We start from the raw sequence: 23,692 nt of genomic DNA, 5'->3' as shown, positions 1-23,692 counted from the left end.
TCTTTATTCCCTTCCAAACCGGGATATAATTATTTTGGTATAAATCAATATTCTTGGCTGTTACCTAAATTCCCACATATTTCACCTTTTTCACCACCTCTATCTCTGTTCGTTGTTGCATTAATTCAATCATATTTTGATCCATATTTTTTACAATCATTTTTGTCTTTCTTTTGTTCAGTCTGAATCCTGCCACCATACCAAATTGGTCCATCTCATCCAATACCTCCTCTATACTTTCTGTTGGTTCTTCCATAGTCAGTACCAAATCATCGGCAAAGGCTTTAACTTTGTACTCATTTTGACCTACTGTTACCCCTTTTATTTGCTTGTTTTGTCTAATTGCATTTAAGAAGACTTCCAGAACGTTATGAATAACAATGGCGATAGTGGACAACCTTGTCTTGTTCCTTTAGATATTTTTATATCTTCAGTAATAACATTGTTCACTATCAATTTTGCTCTCTGTTCTGTATAGATTGCCTTTATGCCATTGAAAAACTCTTGTCCAACCTCCATATGTTCTAAATTTTTCAACATAAATTCCCAAATTATATTGTCGAAGGCCTTTTCTGCGTCCACAAACATTAAAATCGCTGGTTTGTCACACCTATCAGACAGATATTCTATGACATTAATTATATTTCTTATATTATCTCTCAGTTGTCTGCCTGGTAGGAAACCTGCTTGGTCTTTGTGAATAATCTTTATTAATATCTTTTTCAGTCTCTTCGCTAGGATTCCTGCAAAGATCTTATAATCTGTGTTCAGAAGTGAGATAGGCCTGTAGTTTTTAACTTGTGTTAAATCAGAGTCTTGTTTTGGGATTAATGTTATGTATGCTTCTTTCCACGTTTCTGGGATGTCTCCTTCTTTTAAGATATTGTTCATAACGACGGTCAATGGAGTCGTCAGCACCCCTTTCATTTCTTTATAATAACTAGATGTGAACCCGTCCGGGCCTGGGGCTTTCCCTCTTTTCAATTCCTTTATCACTTCTTTAACTTCTTCTTTTTCTATTGGGGCATTCAGCTGGTCTTTTTGGTCTGTCGGGATCTTTTGCACCATTTTCTCTCTTAGATATCTTTCTATTTTCTTCTTATTGTTCCTTTCTTTATTTTTATATAATTGCTTATAAAAGTCCAATAATCCTTTTCTTATTTCTTTCGGGTCGGCTGTCTCTTCTCCATTTATCTTGATTTTGTTAATTGTATTCTGCTCCTTTCTTTTTTCCAATTGCCACGCAAGCCATTTTCCTGATTTATTTGCTGATTCAAAGTTTTTCTGTCTTAACCTTTTAATGTTCCACTCAACTTCTTTGTTTATTATCATCGCAAATTGTGTTTGTAAAGTCTTTATTTCCTGCTTTATTTTCAAATTGTTGGGTTTTTTGATCAGTTTTTGCTCATAGTCCATGATCTGTCTTGAGATTTCTTTTATCCTTTTTTCCTTATTGTTTTTCTTCAATGCATTTTGTTGAATCAGCAAACCTCTCATTACTGCTTTGCTTGCATCCCAAACAATACTCATTTTTGTGCCTTTGTCCACATTATCCATAAAATATTCAGATAATTTCTTTTGCGCTTTTTCGACTATCTTCTGATCGTCCCATAAATTATCATTCAATCGCCACCTAAATGATCTCTCTTCAAAGCCTTTTAACTCCAATTCTATGGGATTGTGGTCTGAGATCACTCTGGCTTGTATTTCAATTTGTTGGATTCTTGGTGTCAGTTCGTTCGAAACCCATATTTGATCTATTCTTGACATTGACTGATTCGGTTCTGAGTAATGAGTAAATTGCTTCTCCAAGGGGTGCCTAAGTCTCCAGATATCAATCAAATTACAGTTCTTCATCATCGTAAAAAATGTCTTGGGCAATTTCCCTTCTTTATTCTTTGCCTCTCTTAACCTATCCATTTCCAATGATACCACACCATTCATATCTCCCATTATTACAAATTTTTGGTCCATATACTCAAATAATTTTTCCTCCAATGATCTGTAGAAATCAGTCTTGTTTCCATTTGGTGCGTAGATCCCGACAATTATTAATTTCTCGCCTTGCCATTTAATTTGGACAGCTATGATTCTCCCTTCTTCATCTTTGAATAATTGGTGAGATTCAATTTTATTTTTGATGTATAAAACAACACCTCTTTTTTTCTCTTTATCCGAGGATATGAATTCATTCCCTAATCTTTTATTGATCAGAATTTTTCTGTGTCTTTTTGCCACATGAGTTTCTTGTAAACAAATAACATCTAAATTTTTCTTTTTTAGAAATTGTTCAATTCTATTTCGTTTCTTCTTGTCATTCATCCCATTAATGTTCCAATTCCATAATTTCAACGCCATTTTTCTTCCGATTAAATAAATTTAATTTTTAATTTACAATCTATCTACCTCTTCTTCTTCCTCTTCCTCTTCTTGCGAACTTTCCCCGTTTTGGTCCTCTTCTTCTCCTAATTCAGATTCCCCCTTTGATCCTGGTCCTCCCTCTGCTCCCTTGGTCTCTTCCTCTCCCATCTGTAGTTCTTTGTATCTCCTCAGAAATTTTCCTATTTCTTCAGAACTGGTCAGTCTTCTTTTCACACCTTTGTAAAAGAACGAGACTCCTTCGGGGAATTCCCATCTGAAATCTATCTTGTTTTTCTTAAGAATTTGCACCAGTGGTTTGTAAGCTTCTCTTCGTTTCAACAGCCTTATCGGTATATCTTTAAAGATGATTATGTAATTCCCATCTATGTAGAGTCTTTTCTCTCTATTTCTTTGCAGAATCATATTTCTCATCTCTCTATCCTTAAATGTAACCAGACAATCGCCTGGAAACTTCTTTGTTTTGCTTGTTCTTATTTTCATTCTGAATGCATTTTGTATTGTTTTTGCAACATCTTCTGCTGGCAGCCCCAGCCACTGCACAATTTCCTTTGTTAATTTCTCTTTTATATTTTAATTCTGTACCTCCGGAACTTGTCTCAGCCTTAAGTTTACTTCCCTCTGTCTCAGTTCATTCATAGCAATAGAGTCTTTTATATCTTCTTGTGCTTTATTTAACTCCACCATCTCACTCTTTATCTTCTCCTCTTCCCGCTTCATCTCCTTCATCTCCTGTTTTGTCCTCTTTAGTCCCTCATCCACTTTTTTTGATACCTCTTTGATCTGTCCTTTCAGTTCATTAACTGTCTCGTCAATTTTTCTGTCCATTTTTCCGATTTTATTATCTACCTGTTCTAATTTTGTCTCCAAATTTTTCTCACTTTGTTTTATTTCTGCGAACATTTTCAGTATTTCTGATCTGAACTCTGTTTCCTGCTTTGAAGCTCTCCTATCCGTTGGAGTCCCCCCCTCTGCCCCCTTTTTCGGCAAATGAGACATCTTCTTAAATTCCAACTAACCCAATGATATATGTTATCTCAATAGACCAAATAGCAAATATAATCAGAATACAAACATACAATTTCCAAATAGTCCAAATAGTCCAAATAATAGTCCAAAGTTTTTATAACAATGTGGTAAATTTGGTATAAAAGCCCACTTTGTAACCAGAGTCACTTCCACTGCCGAAAGACAAAAAGAGAAAAAACGAAATCCAATTATCAATAAATGGAGGGGATCCAATTGTTGGTAAAAAAAATTTATCTTCTTGCCCCCACTCGGGCTAATCCGCAGGTTGCCAAAGAGGTAAATATGTTATAATCCAATTGGGAATCACGATTATAATCCAAGGAAAATGCAGAGTCTCCAAATAAAGTTCCAATTGTAATCCCAATTTTTTAATCCAACCTCTCTGTGAATATTTATTAAGCCTATGGAGAAATTTTTATAAGTTTAACTGATTTTTATAAACTCAAAAAGGAGAAAAAGGAGAAATATCCAAAAAGAGGAGATCCCGTGGGAAGCAGTTCTTTCTCAAACCCTAACATATGCTATCAACAGCAAAAAATTCCAGAAAAACAACTTGTAATATTACATTCCATCCATTAGGGGGGTCAAAGTTTGGTCCTCACTTCAACTTTTCTGCAGTTTGCAGTCCAAATCAAAATCAAAATTTTCTACAGTTTGCAATCCAAATCAAAAAGAGGAAAAAAAAGAGGAAATAGTATAAAAGGTTCCAAAACCCACCAAAAAGACACTGAGATCAAATCCAAACTTTGCTTTCTCCTGCCAAAATACCCTGGAAAGTCAATTAAAATGGTGTCACTGGTTCTTCTTTAACGTGAAAGCTTATTCTTCAGTTTATTAGCATAAGAGTTTATTCCTCAGTTACATCTAAGACCTTCACTTTGTCTCAAAGCTCACCTCCGTTCCCCCTTGATGTTCTCCTTTCCTCTCCTTCTTATAATAGAGTTACTTTTGCCTTTTTACTTATTTGAAACAGTTTCTAAAAGTTAGGGGGAAACAGAAACAATAGCCGCTAGCGGCAACTCACTTTTGTTTTCTGGCTCTGCATACCGTTCTGCGTCTTTGTAGACTCCAAACGATCGCTGAACTCGGAATCTTCTCTTTAATAATTCAAGATTTCTCTTAAATTCGTGATCAGATTTTCCAGATTATAGATTCAAGTCCGAATTTCTTAGTGTTGAGAGTGGCGCGCTGTCCCCCACAAGCTCGAGGCTTCGCTATTCAGCCGCAGCAATGGCTTCCCGATAGCCAGCTGTCCGTTCCGCCGTACTCTTCACCTCCTTTTCGGAGGCTACCTGACGGCCGGACGGGCAGCTAAACGGCACCGCCGGGAACCTGGACCTCTGGACACCCACCAGAGGATTATCGGGAGGTTTTTTAGCCCAAAAAACCTCCCTTTTCGGCCGAAATAGCTAGGGTTTCCTCCCGGGAAAAATCCCTCGCTTGTGTCGGGTTCGTGCTCCACCGGAAGTCCCCACATTAGTCAGTTTAAAGCCCTCCTGATGAGGTTTCTGAGATTTTTGGCAAAAACATTCCTCCCAACCGTTGTGAGGTGCAGCCCATCGCTTGCCAGAAGTCCATCTTCAAGAAACTGTAGTCCGTGATCTAAGAAGCCAAACCGTTCCTGTTTACACCATTTGCGAAGCCAGCTGTTCACTTGCCATCTCATTTTTGACCACATCCAACTTACCCATCTCATTTGCCTGTCACTCCAACTTACCCACTTTATTTTTGCCATCTCATTTTTGACCACATCCAACTTACCCAGGTTCATGATTCTTACATTCCAGGTTCCTATGCAAGATTTTTCTTTACAGCATTGGACTTTCCTTTCGCTTCCAGGCATATCCGCAACTGAGCGACCTTTCGGCTTTAGCCCAGACGCTTCATCAGCTCTGAATCTACTTGTACTTGTCCACCGCTCTTCCTCAGTAGCATGTTGGACGCCTTCCGACCTGAGGGGCTCATCTTCCAGCATCATACCTTTTATATGCCTGTTGTCTTTGTCCATGGAGTTTTCTTGGCAGGGATATTGGAATGGCTTGCCGATTCCTACTCCAGGTGGATCACGTTTGGTCAAAACTCTCCACTATGACCTGTCCATCGTGGGTGCCCTGCATGGCATAGTTCATAGCTTCTCTGAGTTCTTCAAGCCCCTTCGCCACGGCAAGGCAGTGATCCATGAAGGGGCCATAATGTCATAGTGTTTCATATACAGTTAGCTGCAAAAGAAAATATTTGATTATATATATAATCGTGAGACTGTTATCAAATTTCTTGCTGTTTACAGGAAGGAGATCGGCTGACTGATGAAGACTTATTCAAGTTCTTAGCTGATTACAAGAGATCGTCTTCTTTGCAGAGAAGAGTGAAATCTATACCAGGTACTTTTAATAATAAAGCTAGGTCCAGCCATATACAGTGACTGGATTCAGACAGGCTTTCCCAGTTCCATAAGTGATGGCTTATTATCCTGGTTTGTTCACTGACATTAAGCCACTGTCCACCATTTTGGACACAGTGAGGAAATTGGGATTAATACAAGTCAGGAATGAAATACCTAAAGATGATGGCTGAAGGAAGAGCATTCCACACAGCACGCCTTCCCTGCTTCATAAACCCTGGTTTGTCAAGCTGAGAAAGATTATCCAAACCTGGCCAAGTTTGTTTCTTGGGATTCCTCAGGTGTTGGAGCAGGCAAGCAGTATTCCTGCTATTGGGGATTTGTGCTGGAGTACTGTATTTGCTCTGAAGGAGTCATCTATTCTCCTTGCCACCCCGGGCTTCTCTTAGCATTCCTTCTCCTGGGCTGAGGCTGAGGCTACCTTACCTCAGTTCATGTCATGTCATTATAATTTTCCCTAATCAATGCTTTACCTTTCCTCCCCATTCCTATTTGTTCCCCACTGCATCAAATGGCAGGTGGTCCTGTGAGAATCACCTCATGCTAAATATCCTGTGGAGGATGGTGTACCCAGTGTTCACACTCTCAGCCATCTCAGGCTGTGTACATGCTGAGACTATATGTGAATCAGAGTGTATTGACCTGTCTCATTTGTTAGATTTGGCATTTTCTTCTGTCTTGTTTATTTTTAATAAAGCATTTGTCTTTCATGTTACTATATTTTGTTTAAAGGATTGCTCAAGTTGGAGATCTCCCCTGCTTCAGAAGGTCTCAGTTGCTGTCTCAGCCCAGAGTTGTTGCTGGTGAAGCCATTCCCTGAAAACCGCAGTCGGCCTCATAAAGAGATTCTGGAGTTTCCAGTACGAGAAGTCTATGTCCCCCATACTGTATATAGGTAAGAGGATTAACATGATCAAGGTAAATCCATTCTCTTCCTGGATTAGGACCCACATCTAAATCAAATGAGCTAGACCTCTTGTCTAGTTGGCATTACCAGGTAATGCTGTTGAAGACATACGGGGAAAGTAATTCATAGCAAAGTTAATCAGACAATAAATGTTGAAGTATAACTAGCTGAGGTTGCTGAATGCCTCCTCAAACTTTATTTGTGGTAATTCTAGTGACAGAGAAGAACTATTGCATGTAGGGTGGGGTGGCCCAGTCAAGATGCACCCTGGGAGAGGATTTGAGAAAAGTTTTGCCCCTTTCCTGGGAGCCACTGCATTTCCATAAAGAAATCTGCCTCCTTTTATGAGAATTGATGCAACTGTGAACTATTGGGATAAAATGTTAAGTTTTTGAAAGGATTAAAAATGTCCTCCTTGTATGTTCAGTGCCCCTCTGCATATATCCCAACTGTCTTTATTTACCCAGAATAGCCACTGACTTCTGCTTATGTATGGTTGTCCACATTTGGAGAGATTGGGAGTGGGGGGATGCTCTAAAATACTGATAAGGAGAATTGCTGGGACCTCCTCCCCATCTTACCTGCTGGTCTTGAAAGGTTAAATCTGTGATACTAGGCAGGGGGTACGGAAGACAACTGCCATCTGTCCTGAGTCTGTGTGCATCATCCAGCACGCTGCCTGCAATTGCACAATTCAACTAATGAGGTTTGTTTTGAATAGTCAGTCAGCAGCCTATCATGAGGCAAATAAGTGTTTCCCCCCTGTGTCTATTCAGTGTGCTGCTTGCTTATACGTCTGTGCAGAATAGGCTATGAATGAATGAACACAGCTTATAAATGGCTGAGACTTTTGAAATGTGCAGTGGATGTGCAATGTGGTAGTGATCCTTGACATGAAAACAAGAGTCTCACACAGTACATTTTGTGCTCATTTCCACCTGTGAAATGTTAAGAGGGTGTGCATACCAGATATTAACACCCATTGCATTCAAAACAACAACAACTTATTTATACCCTGCCCTGGACACAGAATTGACCTGCGCCTCCATGGACAGCTGTGAGTCCAAAATGACTCCCAGGCTGCGCACCTAGTCCTTCAGGGGCACAGTTACCCCGTCAGGGGAAGCTGAGGTTGCCTCTGGGTCCAGTAACCCTCCAGCCTCTCCTGAGCTGCAGAGGCTCAGGGCAGAGAGATAGAGGGAGCTAAGCTCCCGCAGGAGGAGTGCTCACCTCCAGGCCAGGAGAGGCGAGTCACCTGTGGACCGGGGCCGCCCTATGCCTCGGGGCAGATAAAAGCCAGCCAGCCCCAGTCCCAGGTTACAGGAGCAACATTGTTGATAGCCTGTTCCTGCACCCTGTCCTGCTCTTCTGCCAGAGTTCCTGACCTCACCCGACTCCCTGCCTTGGACCCAGCTTCAGCTTTGATGGACAGCCTCCATACCGCACCCTCGACCTTGGACTGGACTCAGACCTCGCTGCAAAGTTAACCCTCAGGACCAGCACAGCCATATTGGCCGCATCTAAAGATTTTTTTTTAAGAAGCGGTTTGATAACCGCCTCTTTCAGCGGGTCTGGGAAGGCTCCCTCACAGAGAAAAGCATTCACCACCCCACCAAGCCCATTGCCCAGCTCTTCCCAGCTTGCTTTTATAAGCCAGGATGGGCAAGGATCAAGGAGACAGGTGGTTGGTTTCACTTGTCTAAGCAGCCTGACCACATCCTCAGAGGTAACAGATTAGATGGGGCTCTAGCACTCTCCCACCCTGGCCCTGAATCTGAGTGACTTTATCTGCAAAAAAACTTTGCAAAATCATTGCAGGAGATAATGTGGCCCGTACTGGCCCCCAATGGAGCAGGTGGTTCTGCTAAATTGTACACCACCTGAAAGAGTCTCCTGCTACTGTTTTCTGCAGATGCAATAGAGGCTGTGAAGAAGGTCTTCTTCGCCATCACTGTCGCAACTTGGTAGGCTCGACGTTGAGCTCTAACCCATGTCCGGTCCGATTCAAAATGCCACCAGCACTCTAGCTGTCTCAGCAATTGTTTCATTGCCCTCAGCTCCAGGGAAAACCATGGGGCTGTCCGGACTCCATGCAATCGGAGAGGATGCTTCGGAGCCAGACAGTCAATAGCCCTTGTTAACTCTGCATTCCAGAGGACCACCAGGGAATCAGCAAAGAGGCCATCAACATGGGATAAAACATCCGCTACCCCTCTCTGGAAACCATTTGGATCCATTAAGTGGTGGGGGCGGACCAGCCGAATCGGTCCCACCTCCCTGCAGAGGTCTGCTGAAGTTTTATTTCTCTAGTAGAAATGACTGAAACTGCCTAACCTACTGTTTCCATACCACTGTTCTGTGTACTCAGTAATTTGGGGTGCAAGTCCTAGAATACAGATGAAGATTATTAATTTTTGCTTGAAGGCCAGATTTCCTTTGGGGGTCGCAAGCCAGCAGTGGGTGTGACCAAGACAAAAGTGGGCATCCCTATCTTACTCACACAGTACAGCACATCCCACTCAAATGCATGCATTCATCACACACAGAGACATACAAGCATAATTTGCATTCAACACACACATTCTCTCAGCAATCCCTGTTTCCTTCCTGCAACTTCTGCTTCTAAAATCAATAATTTGGATCAAAGTATACATTCCTCTGTTGCCCACCCCCAAATAATCCAGAGAAATGCCAAGGAGGCCAGCGGCCTTTGTCTGGCTCAGTTCTCCAAAAGGATATGGGAGAATGTGATGCTAATGTCTAATACCAAGATGGAGGTCTATCAAGCTGCTTTATGGAAGTGAGTCATGGGCACTGGTGCCAACTTCAGCGGGCACTGGGTGCTTGGCACCCACAATTCTTTTGTTGTGGGTGCCCAGCCTCTGCCCCCACTAGCTTTGCCCCCCCCACCACTGTGGCGCCCCAGCACCACCCAGCATTCTGCCCTGTCACCACTGCCCAGCCTTCTTCCCCTGCCACCGCCACTCACCAGCACTCAGGTGCCATGGTGGTGACTGGGCTGAGGCCTGTGTCTTCATCATGGGGCCTTTGTGGGGGCCCACTATGGCCACAGATTGAGGTTGCGCAGCGGCCAGAGTCCTCATGGCAGAGGTGCAGGCCCCGGTCCAGGTGGGTGGCACTTGAACATGCAGTGCTGGGTGAGATCCCATGGACAGTAATACTAAAAGGAAGGGGAGTTCATGATGGCTGGGAGTTTGTTAAGAGGGAGATAGTAAAAGCACAACTTCAGGCAATACCAATGAGACGGAAACATGGAAGGTGCCTAAAGAAGCCAGGGTGGCTATCTAAAGAACTTTTAACTGAGTTAAGATTAAAAAAGGATGTGTACAAAAAATGAAAAAGGGGGGAAACCACCAAAGAGGAATTCAAACAAATAGCCAGCACGTGTAGACACAAAGTCAGAAAAGCTAAAGCACAGAATGAACTCAGGCTTGCTAGAGAGGTTAAAAGCAACAAAAAAGGCTTTTATGGGTATGTTCGTAGCAAAAGGAAGAAGAAAGAAACAGTGGGGTCACTCAGAGGAGAAGATGGTGAAATGCAAACAGGGGACACAGAAAGGGCTGAACTCCTCAATGCCTTCTTTGCCTCAGTCTTCTCCGATAAAGAAAACAATGCCCGACCTGAAGAATTTGGAGCCAATGATTCAGCAGAGGAAACACAGCCCAGAATAACTAAGGAGAAAGTACAAGAATACTTGGCTAGTTTAGATGTATTCAAGTCTCCAGGGCCAGATGAACTGCATCCAAGAGTATTAAAAGAACTGGCAGATGTGATCTCAGAACCACTGGCAGTCATCTTTGAGAATTCCTGGAGAACAGGCGAAGTCCTGGCAGACTGGAGGAGGGCAAATGTTGTCCCTATTTTCAAAAAGGGGAAAAGAGAGGACCCAAATAATTACCACCCAGTCAGTCTGACATCAATACCAGGGAAGATTCTGGAGCAGATCATTAAGCAAACAGTCTGTGAGCACCTAGAAAGGAATACTGTCATCACCAATAGTCAGCATGGATTTCTGAAAAATAAGTCATGTCAGACTAACCTGATCTCAAAACAAAAAAAATTCCTTCCAGTAGCACCTTAAAGACCAACTAAGTTAGTTCTTGGTATGAGCTTTCGTGTGCATGCACACTTCTTCAGATACACTGAAACAGAAGTTTCCAGACCCTTCTATATAGTGAGAAGGTGGGGAGGGGTATTACTCAGAAGGGTGGTGGGAATGGGTGATTGGCAGATAGCTGTGATGAGCCTGTTGACGACTCTTAACGACTGCAATAGGTCTTACAGGAAAAAGCAAGGGGTGTGAAGGTGAAAAATGGCTTTGTCATGTATAATGAGATAAGAATCCAAGGTCTTTGTTCAGACCAGGACTCTCCATGGTTTTAAGTTTGGTGATAAGTTGCAATTCAGCAGCTTCTCTTTCCAGTCTATTTCTGAAATTCCTTTGTAGTAAAACAGCTACTTTGAGATCTTGTATAGAATGTCCTGGGAGATTGAAGTGTTCTCCTACTGGTTTCTCTGTCTTGTGATTCCTGATGTCTGATTTATGTCCGTTTATTCTTTGGCGTAAGGTCTGGCCTGTTTGTCCAATATAGAGAGCTGAAGGACACTGTTGGCATTTGATGGCATACACAATGTTAGACGATGAGCAATTAAATAGTCCCGAGATGGTATGTGTGATGTTGTTGGGGCCAGTAATGGTGTTGTCCGGGTGTATGTGGCAGCAAAGTTGGCATCTGGGTTTATTGCAGGCTCTGGTGCCAGTGTCCGTGTTAGGTCTGGTTGTAGTATTATTGTGGGTTAGGAGTTGTTTAAGATTGGGTGGCTGTCTGTAGGCAATGAAAGGTCTTCCTCCCAGAGCTTGAGAAAGAGAACTGTCATTGTCCAGGAGAGGTTGTAGATCTCTGATGATGCGTTGTACTGTTTTAACTTGGGAGCTGTATGTGATGACTAGAGGTGTTCTGTTATTTTCTTTTTTGGGTCTGTCTTGCAGCAAGTTCTCTCTGGGTATCAGTCTGGCTCTGTTCTCTCTGGGTATCAGTCTGGCTCTCCTTCTCACTATATAGAAGGGTCTGGAAACTTCTGTTTCAGTGTATCTGAAGAAGTGTGCATGCACACGAAAGCTCATACCAAGAACTAACTTAGTTGGTCTTTAAGGTGCTACTGGAAGTAATTTTTTTTGTTTTGACTATGGCAGACCAACACGGCTACTAACCTGATCTCGTTTTTTGACAGAATTACAAGCCTGGTAGATGAAGGGAACGCAGTGGATGTAGCCTACCTTGATTTCAGCAAGGCATTTGACAAGGTGCCCCATGATATTCTTGTAAAGAAGCTGGTAAAATGCGGACTTGACTATGCTACCACTCAGTGGATTTGTAACTGGCTGACTGACCGAACCCAAAGGGTGCTCATCAATGGTTCCTCTTCATCCTGGAGAAGAGTGACTAGTGGGGTGCCACAGGGTTCTGTCTTGGGCCCGGTCTTATTCAACATCTTTATCAACGACTTGGATGATGGACTCAAGGGCATCCTGATCAAATTTGCAGATGACACCAAACTGGGAGGGGTGGCTAACACCCCAGAGGACAGGATCACACTTCAAAACGACCTTGACAGATTAGAGAACTGGGCCAAAACAAACAAGATGAATTTTAATAGGGAGAAATGTAAAGTATTGCACTTGGGCAAAAAAAATGAGAGGCACAAATACAAGATGGGTGTCACCTGGCTTGAGAGCAGTACATGTGAAAAGGATCTAGGAGTCTTGGTTGAGCACAAACTTGACATGAGCCAACAGTGTGAGGCGGCAGCTAAAAAAGCCAATGCAATTCTGGGCTGCATCAATAGGAGTATTGCATCTAGATCAAGGGAAGTAATAGTGTCACTGTATTCTGCTCTGGTCAGACCTCACCTGGAGTACTGTGTCCAGTTCTGGGCACCACAGTTCAAGAAGGACACTGACAAACTGGAACGTGTCCAGAGGAGGGCAACCAAAATGGTCAAAGGCCTGGAAACGATGCCTTATGAGGAACGGCTAAGGGAGCTGGGCATGTTTATCCTGGAGAAGAGGAGGTTAAGGGGTGATATGATAGCCATGTTCAAATATATAAAAGGATGTCACATAGAGGAGGGAGAAAGGTTGTTTTCTGCTGCTCCAGAGAAGTGGACACGGAGCAATGGTTCCAAACTACAAAAAAAAAGATTCCACCTAAACATTAGGAAGAACTTCCTGACAGTAAGAGCTGTTTGACAGTGGAATTTGCTGCCAAGGAGTGTGGTGGAGTCTCCTTCTTTGGAGGTCTTTAAGCAGAGGCTTGACAACCATATGTCAGGAGTGCTCTGATGGTGTTTCCTGCTTGGCAGGGGGTTGGACTCGATGGCCCTTGTGGTCTCTTCCAACTCTATGATTCTGTGTATGCATGCTGGGCACCCATGGTGTGGGGCCCAAGTTGGTGCAGTGTGGGGCAAGTTAAAACCATCAGGAGTGACACCTCAACTCCTTTCACATGTGCTGCATCAGGAATATTTGGGGTATCAAATGGCAGGACAGAATTCTAAACAAATACAAAAGTGACATAAAATTATCTCTTGGTTTTCTGAAATTTCATTTCTCCCCAGAAATCTTCTATATGTGTATCCACAACGGCTGAATTTTGCAAACCGCCTGGCTTCAGGCCGGAATATTACCATTAAGATACAGTTTATGTGTGGAGAAGACCCTGCCTGTGCAATGCCGGTAAGATTGTTTATTGTACATTTCTAGCCAAAATAAAAATAGGCAGCATTTTAAATTTAAAAGTAGTCCATTAATTTCAGGGTAAGACTGAGCCAATTTATAACAACATATATTTACTAGGTGGCAAAACAGATCAGATAGTAGCCAAGCTAATAAAAGCTGAAATCAACTATGGTGAGATCTAAATGCAATAATAAATATTTTTAAAATGTTCATGTACTACCAATTAAAGCCATTTTTGTTAACAAGTCTACTTTAGTTTTTATATTTTAAATTAGCATTTACATGACCTGAGCCTGATCCAAACCTGACCCTGTCTTCAAATGAATGCCTAATACTGATGCATTATGTTATAACCATATCTTTATGTCTTGGTCACTTTTTAATTAATGTTGTTTAATGTATTATGTTTTGTCATGTAGGTCATTTTTGGGAAATCCTCAGGTCCAGAATTTGTTGCAGAAGTTTGCACACCTGTTACATATCATAACAAGTAAGGTTATCATTACCATCTATGGCATGGGTCGGCAAACTAAGGCCCGCAGTCCAGATCAGGCCCAATTGCCTTCTATTTATTTATTTTTTATTCAAAGTTATAACAAGACATATTATCCAAAAACATATCCTTATTTCCCCCCCATTTTTCCTCCCTCCCCCTCCCCCTCCCCCCCCCAGAACCCCACCCCCACCCCACCTCTCAACTTCCCTCAGTTCCAGTCTTTGGTTTCTCTAATATTGCTATTTTCTGCATGTTACAAAGTTGTATAGATCCTCAAACTGTTTAGCTGATTATTATCAGTAAAAAAAATTGTGGATGTTTATTCAAAACCTGCCAAGGAGTCCACTTCACTTTGTTGCGTCTTCAGATACTTTGTGAAAGGTTCCCATTCATCCTTAAAGTCACAGTTATCCTTGTCCCGTAGCTTATATGTCAATTTTGCCAGTTCTGCATAGTCTATCAACTTTCCTTGCCATGATTCTTTAGTTGGGCCCAACAGCCTTCTAGATCTGGCCCGCGGATGGTCTGGGAATTGCCACGTGGATTGCCAGCACGCACGTACTTTCCCTCTCCCTCACATGGCGGCATTTTACTCCTCAGGGACGGAGCAATCTTGTCCCACGCCGGGCAACGCTGTGAAGGGGGTGTGTGACGCTGCTGCTGCTGCTGCTGCGCTTTCCTTCTCCTCCCTCAGTCTGCCCTTCCTTCCTTCTCCGTGCCCCTTTTCCGCACACTTTCTTCATTGCCACCTGCATGTCTGCCTCCCTCCTTCATTCCTCCCATGGCGTTCAGGTGGGTTGTTGCAGTGGCTGCGGCCGTCACTTGTGCTTTGGCGGGTGGCTCTGTCTTCTCTGCGATTCCTCTCAGGAAGCGGAAGCAGCAGCAGCAGCAGCAGCAGCAGGTGGTGAGTAAAAGCTCCAGTGATGCCCCAGTTGCCCTACCTCCATCCACGGCTCCTCTGCCAGGGCTGTTGCTTCTGTCTTCGCTGGCCAACTCAGCCTCCTACCCAGCCATGCATGGCACCTGTCTGGCTGGAGAAGCCCAACTGCAGCTATTGGGATGACAACTGGAGCAGGTAAAGCAAAGCACCTTCAGGCCTCTTTGTGGGCAGGTGAAATTTGTTCACTGCCACAGCTTAAGAGGCTCCAGAGATGGCTCCAGAGCACTGCTGCTGCTCCTGTGAGTGTTTGGGAAGACCGCTCCCTCCTCCAGCCAATTCCATCGGGCCTAGGGAGCAGGGCCTACACTCACTAATACCCTGAGCAGCTCTTTGCAGCAAGTGGCAAAAATGTTTCTAAAATTTTAAAAAGTGTTCTTAATCTGCTGCACCTCAAATGGTGGGTTTTTAAAAATATTATTTTATTTTATTATTTTCTTTTTGTTTGGAGAGGGACAAATGTTTAGTCGGGGTGGGGAGTAGTTTAATTTTAGCATAATTGGTTCTTGCTTTGTTTTTACTTTCAATATTTTGTTAAGTTATTGTATAGTTTGTATTTTGCTTTTTAAGGGGAAAGGCTCAGGGCTGCCTGGGCGTGGGCCTCAGCCAACAGAATAGCTGGGGCAGGTGCCATGGGGGGATGTATTGGGACACCTGATCTCAGTGATCATGCGCAAGAGGAGCCATTACGCCAGGACCAGACCGTGTCATTACTGAAGAGGCAGGTTTAGTTGTTTTTTGAAGACTATCCCTGCCTCCAGGGACTGGAAGGATACTGGAATCAGCAAGGGAAACCCACATGACCTGAAAATGTTGCTCTGCAATGCCATATAAATGATTCACTGCCATCCACGACCTGATTGTGAATGGAAGATTTGACCTAGCATGTGTGACAGAGACTTGGTTGGATGAAGCAGATGGGCCTGTCCTTGCCGCTGCTTGTCCACCAGGTTTCTCTTACGCACAGCAACCCAGGTCATGTGGGCAGGGTGGGATTTTTTGCAGTGATTTTTAGGAAGTCACTAGTTTACACTGGGCATCCTATTGGGAAGACCCAGTTTTCTGAGTGCATGTTCTGGAAGTTGGGCAATAGGGGCAGTACAGGATTCCTTTTCGTGTACCAACCTCCCTGTTGCACCAAGGATTCCCTGCCCAAGCTGCTTCAGGTCATGGCGGATGTGTTCCTGAAGACACCTAGTTTGGTTGTCCTGGGGGATTTTAACATCCATGCCGACACAAACTTACAAGGGGCCACTTGGGACTTCGTGGAAAGCATGGCCTCCATGGGACTGTCCCCGAATAAGTTTGGCCCAACTCATAGCCGTGTACATGCCTTAGACCTGGTGTTCACTTCTACAGTTGTGGGTGATCTGACACTAAGTAAAAGCGAAACAAAAGAAGTGCCATGGTCAGGTCACTTCCTGGTGCAACTGGACTTCTCTGCGACCCATCCCCTCTGCAGGGAGGTGGGACCGATTTGGATGGTCCGCCCCTGCCACTTAATGGATCCAGTTGGCTTCCAGGGAGTGGTAGGGCATGTTTTATCCCATGTTGATGGCCTCTTAGCTGATTCCCTGGTTGTCCTCTGGAATGCGGAGTTAACCAGGGCTATTGACTGTCTGGTTCCGAAGCACCCTCTCCGATTGCATGGAGCCTGGACAGCCCCATGGTTTTCCCCTGAGCCGAGCGCAATGAAACAATCGCTGAGGCAGCTAGAGTGCCGGTGGCGGATAACTCATTTTGAATCAGACCAGACACAGCCTAGAGCTCAATCTGGAGCCTACCAAGTGGCAGTGGCGATGGCGAAGAGGACCTTCTTCACCACCTCTGTTGCATCTGCAGAAAACAACAACAGGAGACTCTTTCAGGTGGTTCACAATTTAGCGGAACCACCTTCGTCGCCGGAGCCTGGTACAGACCGCAAGATCTCCTGCAATGCTTTCGCAAAGTTTTTTGCAGATAAAGTCACTCAGATTCAGAAGGAGGTAGACTCCACTGTGGGAGCAGGGCCAGGGCGGGAGAGTGCTGGAGTCCTGTCTAGTTATGTTACATGGGATCAATTCCAATCTGTTACCTACGAAGAAGGGGACAGGCTGCTTAGATAAGTAAAACTGACCACCTGTCTCCTTGATCTTTGCCCTTCCTGGCTAATAAAAGCAAGCCGGGAAGGGCTGGGCAATGGGTACTGCGGGGTGGTGAATGCTTCCCTCTGGGAGGGAGCCTTCCCAGACCCGCTGAAAGAGGCAGTCATTAAAACGCTTCTTAAAAAAAATCTTTACAACCAGCCAATATGGCCAACTATTGCCCAGTCTCAAATCTACCAATCTTGGGCAATGTCAGGTTTAGCGCTTCTCCCACACAAGACTCTGGCAGTTTAAGTAAAGGTAAAAGGTAAAGGTACCCCTGCCCATACGGGCCAGTCTTGACAGACTCTGGGGTTGTGCGCCCATCTCACTTAAGAGGCCAGGGGCCAGCGCTGTCCGGAGACACTTCCGGGTCACGTGGCCAGCGTGACATCGCTGCTCTGGCGAGCCAGAGCCGCACACGGAAACGCCGTTTACCTTCCCGCTGGTAAGCTGTTCCTATTTATCTACTTGCACCCGGAGGTGCTTTCGAACTGCTAGGTTGGCAGGCGCTGGGACCGAGCAGCGGGAGCGCACCCCGCCGCAGGGATTCGAACCGCCGACCTTTCGATCGGCAAGCCCTAGGCGCTGAGGCTTTAACCCACAGCGCCACCTGCGTCCCGGCAGTTTAAGTAGCTGAGGTTTATTTCTCAATAACAGGCTTACAGCAGTCCAAGTTTCCACAACTCATCCTTCGCCATTGGAGTCAGTTGACTCGACTGGTTTCTGACCCCCCCCAGGCCAGATATACGCCACGTCCTTGCCTGCCTCTGCTCTAATTGCCTCCTACTTCTTGGTGTCTCAGATGCAGCTAATTCCTCCTCCTCTGGAGGTGAAGACTCAGGTGCAGCCAATTCCTCTTCCTCTGGAGATTCTTTGCTACTAGTAACCTAGTCTGCTTCCTTGCTACTAGTAACCTCCTCCCTCCACCCTCTTTGTTTGGGCTTGTGCGGGAAACAGTGGTGGAACTCTCTCTGCAATAATGGGGCATGCACATCCTCTGCCTTCTGCCAATAATTATCCTCAGGCCCATAACATTTCCAGGCAACTAAGTATTGCAGCTTCCTCCTGCAGAGCTGAGAATCCAATATTGCGTCTATCTCATATATCTCCTCTCCCTCCACCATTACCTGTGGTGGAGGAGGTTGTCTAGGTTTCTGATATTGATGGGCTGGTGTGACCGGTGATAGGAGAGCCCTATGGAATATGGGGTGTATTTTCATAGAATTTGGTAGTTTGAGCTGGAACGATACAGGGTTAATTTGTTCCACTACCTCAAACAGCCCTACCCTTCGTGGTCCTAACTTCTTGCACCTCCCTTTCTGAGGCAAGTCCTTGGTGTACAACCATACTTGATCTCCCACCTTGATCTCAGGCCCTGACCGTCTATGCTCGTCTACACTCCTCTTGTACACTGCCTTGGTGGTGTCTAGCTGCTCCCTCAATAATCCGTCTAAGGTCTGCATTTCTTCCACAAGGTTCTCCGCCACCGGCACCGACAGGTTACTCCAAGGGTATGGGAACGCTCTTGGGTGTTGTCTGCAGGCTACAAATGGAGCTTGCTGGGTTGACGCGGCACAGCATTATTGTAGGCGAACTCTGCCAGTCCCAGCTTGACCACCCAGTCCTCCTGCTGATAATTAACATAACAGCAAAGGTACTGTTGCAGCGTCGCATTGGTTCTTTCCAACTCTCCATTGGTTTGAGGGTGTCTTGATGAGGTCAGGCACGCTTCCACGTCCAACAGCTGTATCATCTTCTAAACCAGCGAAGTGAATTGTGTACCTCTGTCTGAAATAACCCTCAATGGCAATCCGTGCAACTTAAACACGTGGTCCACAACATCTGCGCCATTTTTGTGAATAAGTCCACCACCACCATCCATATCACAGTCTGTTTCCTTGACTCTGGCAGATCTGTGATGAAATCCATTGCGACTGTCTCCCAAGGCCCTTGTGGGGTGGGAAGCAGCTGTAGCAATCCGGAAGGTGCTTCCCTCAGCGTTTTTGCCTGCTGGTAGGTCTCTCACACTCTCACATATTCTTTTGTCTCTTCTCGCACTTTTGGCCACCAGAATCACCTCGTGAGCTGATACAGTGCCTTGTAGTATCCAAAATGACCTGCCGTAGGGTTATCATGACACTTGTAGCACTCGAGCCCAAAGTTCTTCCGCCGAAACAGAGTGCCTCCCCTGAAACAGAGTGCCTTCTCACTGAAGCCCTCAATGCTGTCCCCATTTCCTCACATTGCTTCTAGTTTATCTCGTACGAACTCATCCGCTACCGTCTGCCTCTTAAACTTTGCGAGGTCCACTACCCATGCCGCTGCCAGTTGCAGTTGGTCTGGTTTCAACATATATTTCAACCCGGTGTCTGGCTCTCCCTCCAAGTAGTCAGGCTTTTGGAACGGAGCATCTGCTCTCTGATTTTGGTGTCCCGGTACATATCTTATCCGGAAGTTGAATTGGGCAAAAAACTCTGTCCATCGGCTCTGTCTCTGATTCAGGTGCCTCTCAGTTCTCGAGTACTCCAAGTTCTTGTGGTCGGTGTGCACCTCTACTGGGTGTTGGGCTGCTTTGAGCAGATGCCTCCACACGCCCAGAGCTTCCTTTATGGCAAGCAATTCTCTTTCCCTAATGGTATAATTCAACTTCCGAGAATGAAACGCACAGTCTCAGATCTCCATTCCTGTCCTGCCACAGTTCTTTAGTCGGAGTGTCTTCTTTTTTTTTTAATGATATTTATTAAAATTTCCAATAACATAGAAATACAAGCAACAACAATAGAAACAAACACAAACAAAGGACAACAAGTATAATTTCGAGCCTTATTTTCTAACCTATTTTCCCCGACTTCCTCATACCTCCCCGTTTTGTATTCTAATTTCATTATCCAATCAGCAAATCCATTCCCTTATTTCCCAAAAGTTTTTTTACTAATTCTATTCCTTTTCTTAATCCACCTCTCTGAAAACCACATTATTTTTAAACCCATGTCAATCTAGCACTTTAGTCGGAGTGTCTTCATTCTTCCATCCTTGTGCTATTAAAACTCTTGCCGCCATTGTCACATACATGAAAATATTTTTCAATTTCCTTGGCAGGTCTTTTCCTACAATCCCTAACAGAAATGCTTCCGTATTTTTTTTTTTTACAAATGTTAAATGGAACATTTTCTTCAACTCATTATATATCATTTCCCAATTTTCAAAATTTTTTGCTACAATCCCACCACATATGGTGAAAAGGCCTCCTCTGGTGCTCTCTCAGTCCCATCTGCAAGGACGATTGCACAAGCTCTTCCAAGGATTCAAGAGGCCCTATTCTCGATAACTCGTCCAAAATCGATTCACTCAAGCCTGCCTGGTACAGTGCAGCCACAGGTTTACTGTCTAGCTGCCAGCCCAGTTTTTGAACTAACAAGCTGAATGAAGTACAATAGGCAGAGACAGAATTCTTGCCCTGGCGTAGATTCAGCAGCTGCTGCTCTGCCGCTGCATTCTTAAACATACAATTCATCATCTGCAGAAACTCGCTCAGATGTGATAGGGCATGGTGCTTACTAGCCATAAGCGGCATTGCCTTCCGGCTGGCTGATTACATAGGCAATTTTTGGTCCTGTGTGAGTGCCTGGAGGCAGTTAAAGGATGGATCGCGGCTAACAGATTGAGGTTGAATCCTGCAAGACAGAAGTACTATTGGGGGAGGGGGCGGGGCAGGTCCTGAATGGGGTAACTGTGCCACTGAAGAACCAGGTGCACAGCCTGTTAGTCATTTTGGACTCACTGCTGTCCATGGAGGTGCAGGTCAATTCTGTGTCCAGGGCAGCTGTCTACCAGCTCCCTACCTGCCCGTGGACTGTCTTGCCAGAGTGGTGCATGCTCTAGTTATCTCCCACTTGAACTACTGCAATATACTCTACGTGGGGCTACCTTTGGGGTGGGGCTACGTGGGGTGACCCGGAAACTGCAATTAATCCAGAATGCAGCAGCTAGACTGGTGACTGGGAGTGGCTGCCAAGACCATATAACACTGGTCCTGAAAGACCTACATTGGCTCCCCATACGTTTCCAAGCACAATTCAAAGTGTTGGTGCTGACCTTTAAAGCCCTAAACAGCCTCAGCCCAGTATACCTAAAGGAGCGTCTCCACCCCCATCGTTCAGCCCAGACACTGAGATCCAGCTCCGAGGGCCTTCTGGCAGTTCCCTCATTGTGAGAAGTGAGGTTACAGGGAAGCAGACAGAGGGCCTTCTCGGTAGTGGCGCCCACCCTGTGGAACACCCTCCCATCAGATGTCAAGGAAATAAGCAACTATCCGATTTTTAAAAGACATCTGAAGGCAGCCCTGTTTAGGGAAGTTTTAAATATTTAATGCTGTATTGTTTTTAACTCTCGATTGGGAGCCGCCCGGAGTGACTGGGGAAACTCAGCCAGATGTACGGAGTATAAATAATAATTTTTTATTATTCTTATTATTAAAAAATATAGTCCAGCCCCCCACAAGGTCTGAGGGACAGTAGACCGGCCCCCTGCTGCAAAAGTTTGCTGACCCATCTATGGCCTCATATATGAGAAAAAATCTATAGCCAGGGAGGCTCACCTGGTGCCTTTGTTACATATCTTTAAGCACCAGGCAAAAACATTCCTCAACTCTCAGGCCTTTAGCTAATTAAACAATCTGTGGCTTTTTTAAACATATTGTTTTGTTAGTTACTAGGTTATGTATTTTTGCGTTTTTATATTGTAAACTACCCTGTGATCCTCAGATGAAAGGCGGTATAGAAATTAAAATGAATGAATGATTATTATTGGGTTGGGTTTAAAAAAAACAGGCCAATTTATGGAAGAAAATCAGTGATTAAGATGGCTGCATCAGTTGCTCTTAAATATTAGATGGCAAAGGGAAGAAAATAATCAGTTGGGAATAGTCAATCTCAAGCCCCCAGTCAGTAGCAAACCAAGGTCAGGTGGTACCCGGTGCGGAAAATTTCTTGTCCCCCCCCACACACACATTGGGGGGAAAATGCCTGCAGAAATGCTGCACCCTGCCTGGTAGGAGGGGGAGGGGCAGACCCCCCCCCATTAGGAACTGGATCCTAGCCTGCACCCTGTTTTGGCAAATGGGGGTGCAGGCTGGGACTTGGCCTGTGCCAGGGGGTGGAGCAGGCAGAGCCGATGGAGGTAGCATGTATTTTGTTAAAAATATTGATTTATAACTAACTCTTCAGGTTTTATGGAAGCGACTATCATTTGTTGTTATTTTTATCATAAGCTCAGCCAAATATAATATGTTTAAGTTGAAGAATAACAATGGGAGAGTGTGGTAGATCACTACCAGTTTTTGATATTGGAAAGTGGATCAAACCTTGCTGGAAGTTGGACATGCCTGGTCTAGGACACCAGGTGCTATTAAACAAGCAATACCAGTCTTGATGGACCACTGATTCACCCTGAAGCTATGAATCAGTAGAGGCAGGAATCTTCAAGGCAACATTTTTAGCATGGGAGCATTCTCTTCATTTTTCTCCTAGTATCAGACTCTTTATCAGGAAGGGTCACCTGGGTAGAGCAAGGCTTGCTGCTTCTTTTTGCTGCTTTAGTCAGAAGGTTTTGCCCAACTGTTGCACTGCCAGAAGGCTGTGCTCTTTTGCCAACATGAGAGGCTGGACAGCCATCACTTGGGAATTGCTGGATGGAACATCTTTGTGATGGATATTGAGTAGTTTGGTGGGACTGGTTGTGTTCATGAACAAGGTGTATGAATTACCGTCTTCCTGAACAGCGAATATTTCTGCAAAAGGAGTGGTGAAATTGATGTAATAAAGTTGTTCTTCTGATCCACCAAAGATTTTTTGAAAAAAATAGTGGCACTGAAATATGAACTCCTCAGAGGTGGCTGATGAAGGTACAGTGTTGCCAATGGCTGCATAGTGCTTAAAAAGTCAGGAGAAGGCTGCAGGTTCACAGGCTCCTCTCCACCTCCTCTGTCAAGTTGGAATTCTGCTACTTGGCTTTAACACTGCTACGTATATTTGTTTTGTTTTATATTTTCAAATGTAGATCTCCTGATTTCTATGAAGAAGTGAAAATTAAGCTGCCAGCTAAACTCACAGAAAAACATCACCTGCTATTCACATTTTACCACATCAGTTGTCAGCCAAAGCAAGGAGCCTGTGTAGAAACTCTCCTGGGATATTCAGTAGGTCAATTTTGGTTCATGTTGGCAAGTTCTTAAGGAAATAGACATTTTCCACAAAGCTCAACGTTCCACTGTAACAATTTCCCCCTGCAAAACTTGCAAAAGATTTTTTCAACCAAAGGCAAAATTATTTGAATTTCTTATGCATGGATGCAAGATTTCAAAGGAGCATGAGTGAAATATATTCCACCACACTATCATGTTTGTAATGTGTACGACAAAAGTGCACTAGAAACATAGTTGCAATACACTTGTATATATGTGAAAGGCATATGTAGCATAGTTCAAATGACAAGAAAATGAGACACATGTGTGCCAGTGTCTGTTGCATGTATGACAGTGTATGGACTGGGTACATGTCTTAAATCCCACATCTAACTCATGGTTTACATGTATATCACACCTGTCATATAGGCATGTGGCATGTCATCTGTCATCCCAACTAGGAATGACTCCGTCCA

The 23,692-nt window shown here is 44.3% G+C and overlaps 1 protein-coding gene across 4 annotated transcripts in view; it reads left to right on the top strand.

The window, feature by feature from the left end:
* DOCK8 (dedicator of cytokinesis 8) overlaps positions 1-23,692 on the top strand; it is a 165,791-nt gene that overhangs the window by 52,591 nt on the left and 89,508 nt on the right. For all 4 annotated transcript variants that reach the window (XM_079995976.1, XM_079995975.1, XM_079995974.1 and 1 more), the window contains 5 exons: positions 5,696-5,789; positions 6,542-6,704; positions 13,356-13,473; positions 13,896-13,966; positions 23,093-23,231. In XM_079995976.1, the coding sequence (XP_079852102.1) occupies positions 5,696-5,789; positions 6,542-6,704; positions 13,356-13,473; positions 13,896-13,966; positions 23,093-23,231 (585 nt within the window). The remainder of the gene's footprint in view (positions 1-5,695; positions 5,790-6,541; positions 6,705-13,355; positions 13,474-13,895; positions 13,967-23,092; positions 23,232-23,692) is intronic.

Source organism: Podarcis cretensis (genome assembly GCF_951804945.1).
Source record: "Podarcis cretensis genome assembly, chromosome: 11".
Taxonomy (NCBI): domain Eukaryota; kingdom Metazoa; phylum Chordata; class Lepidosauria; order Squamata; family Lacertidae; genus Podarcis; species Podarcis cretensis.
The sequence above is the reverse complement of the archived record's forward strand: the minus strand, read 5'-3'. Positions and strand labels throughout refer to the sequence as shown.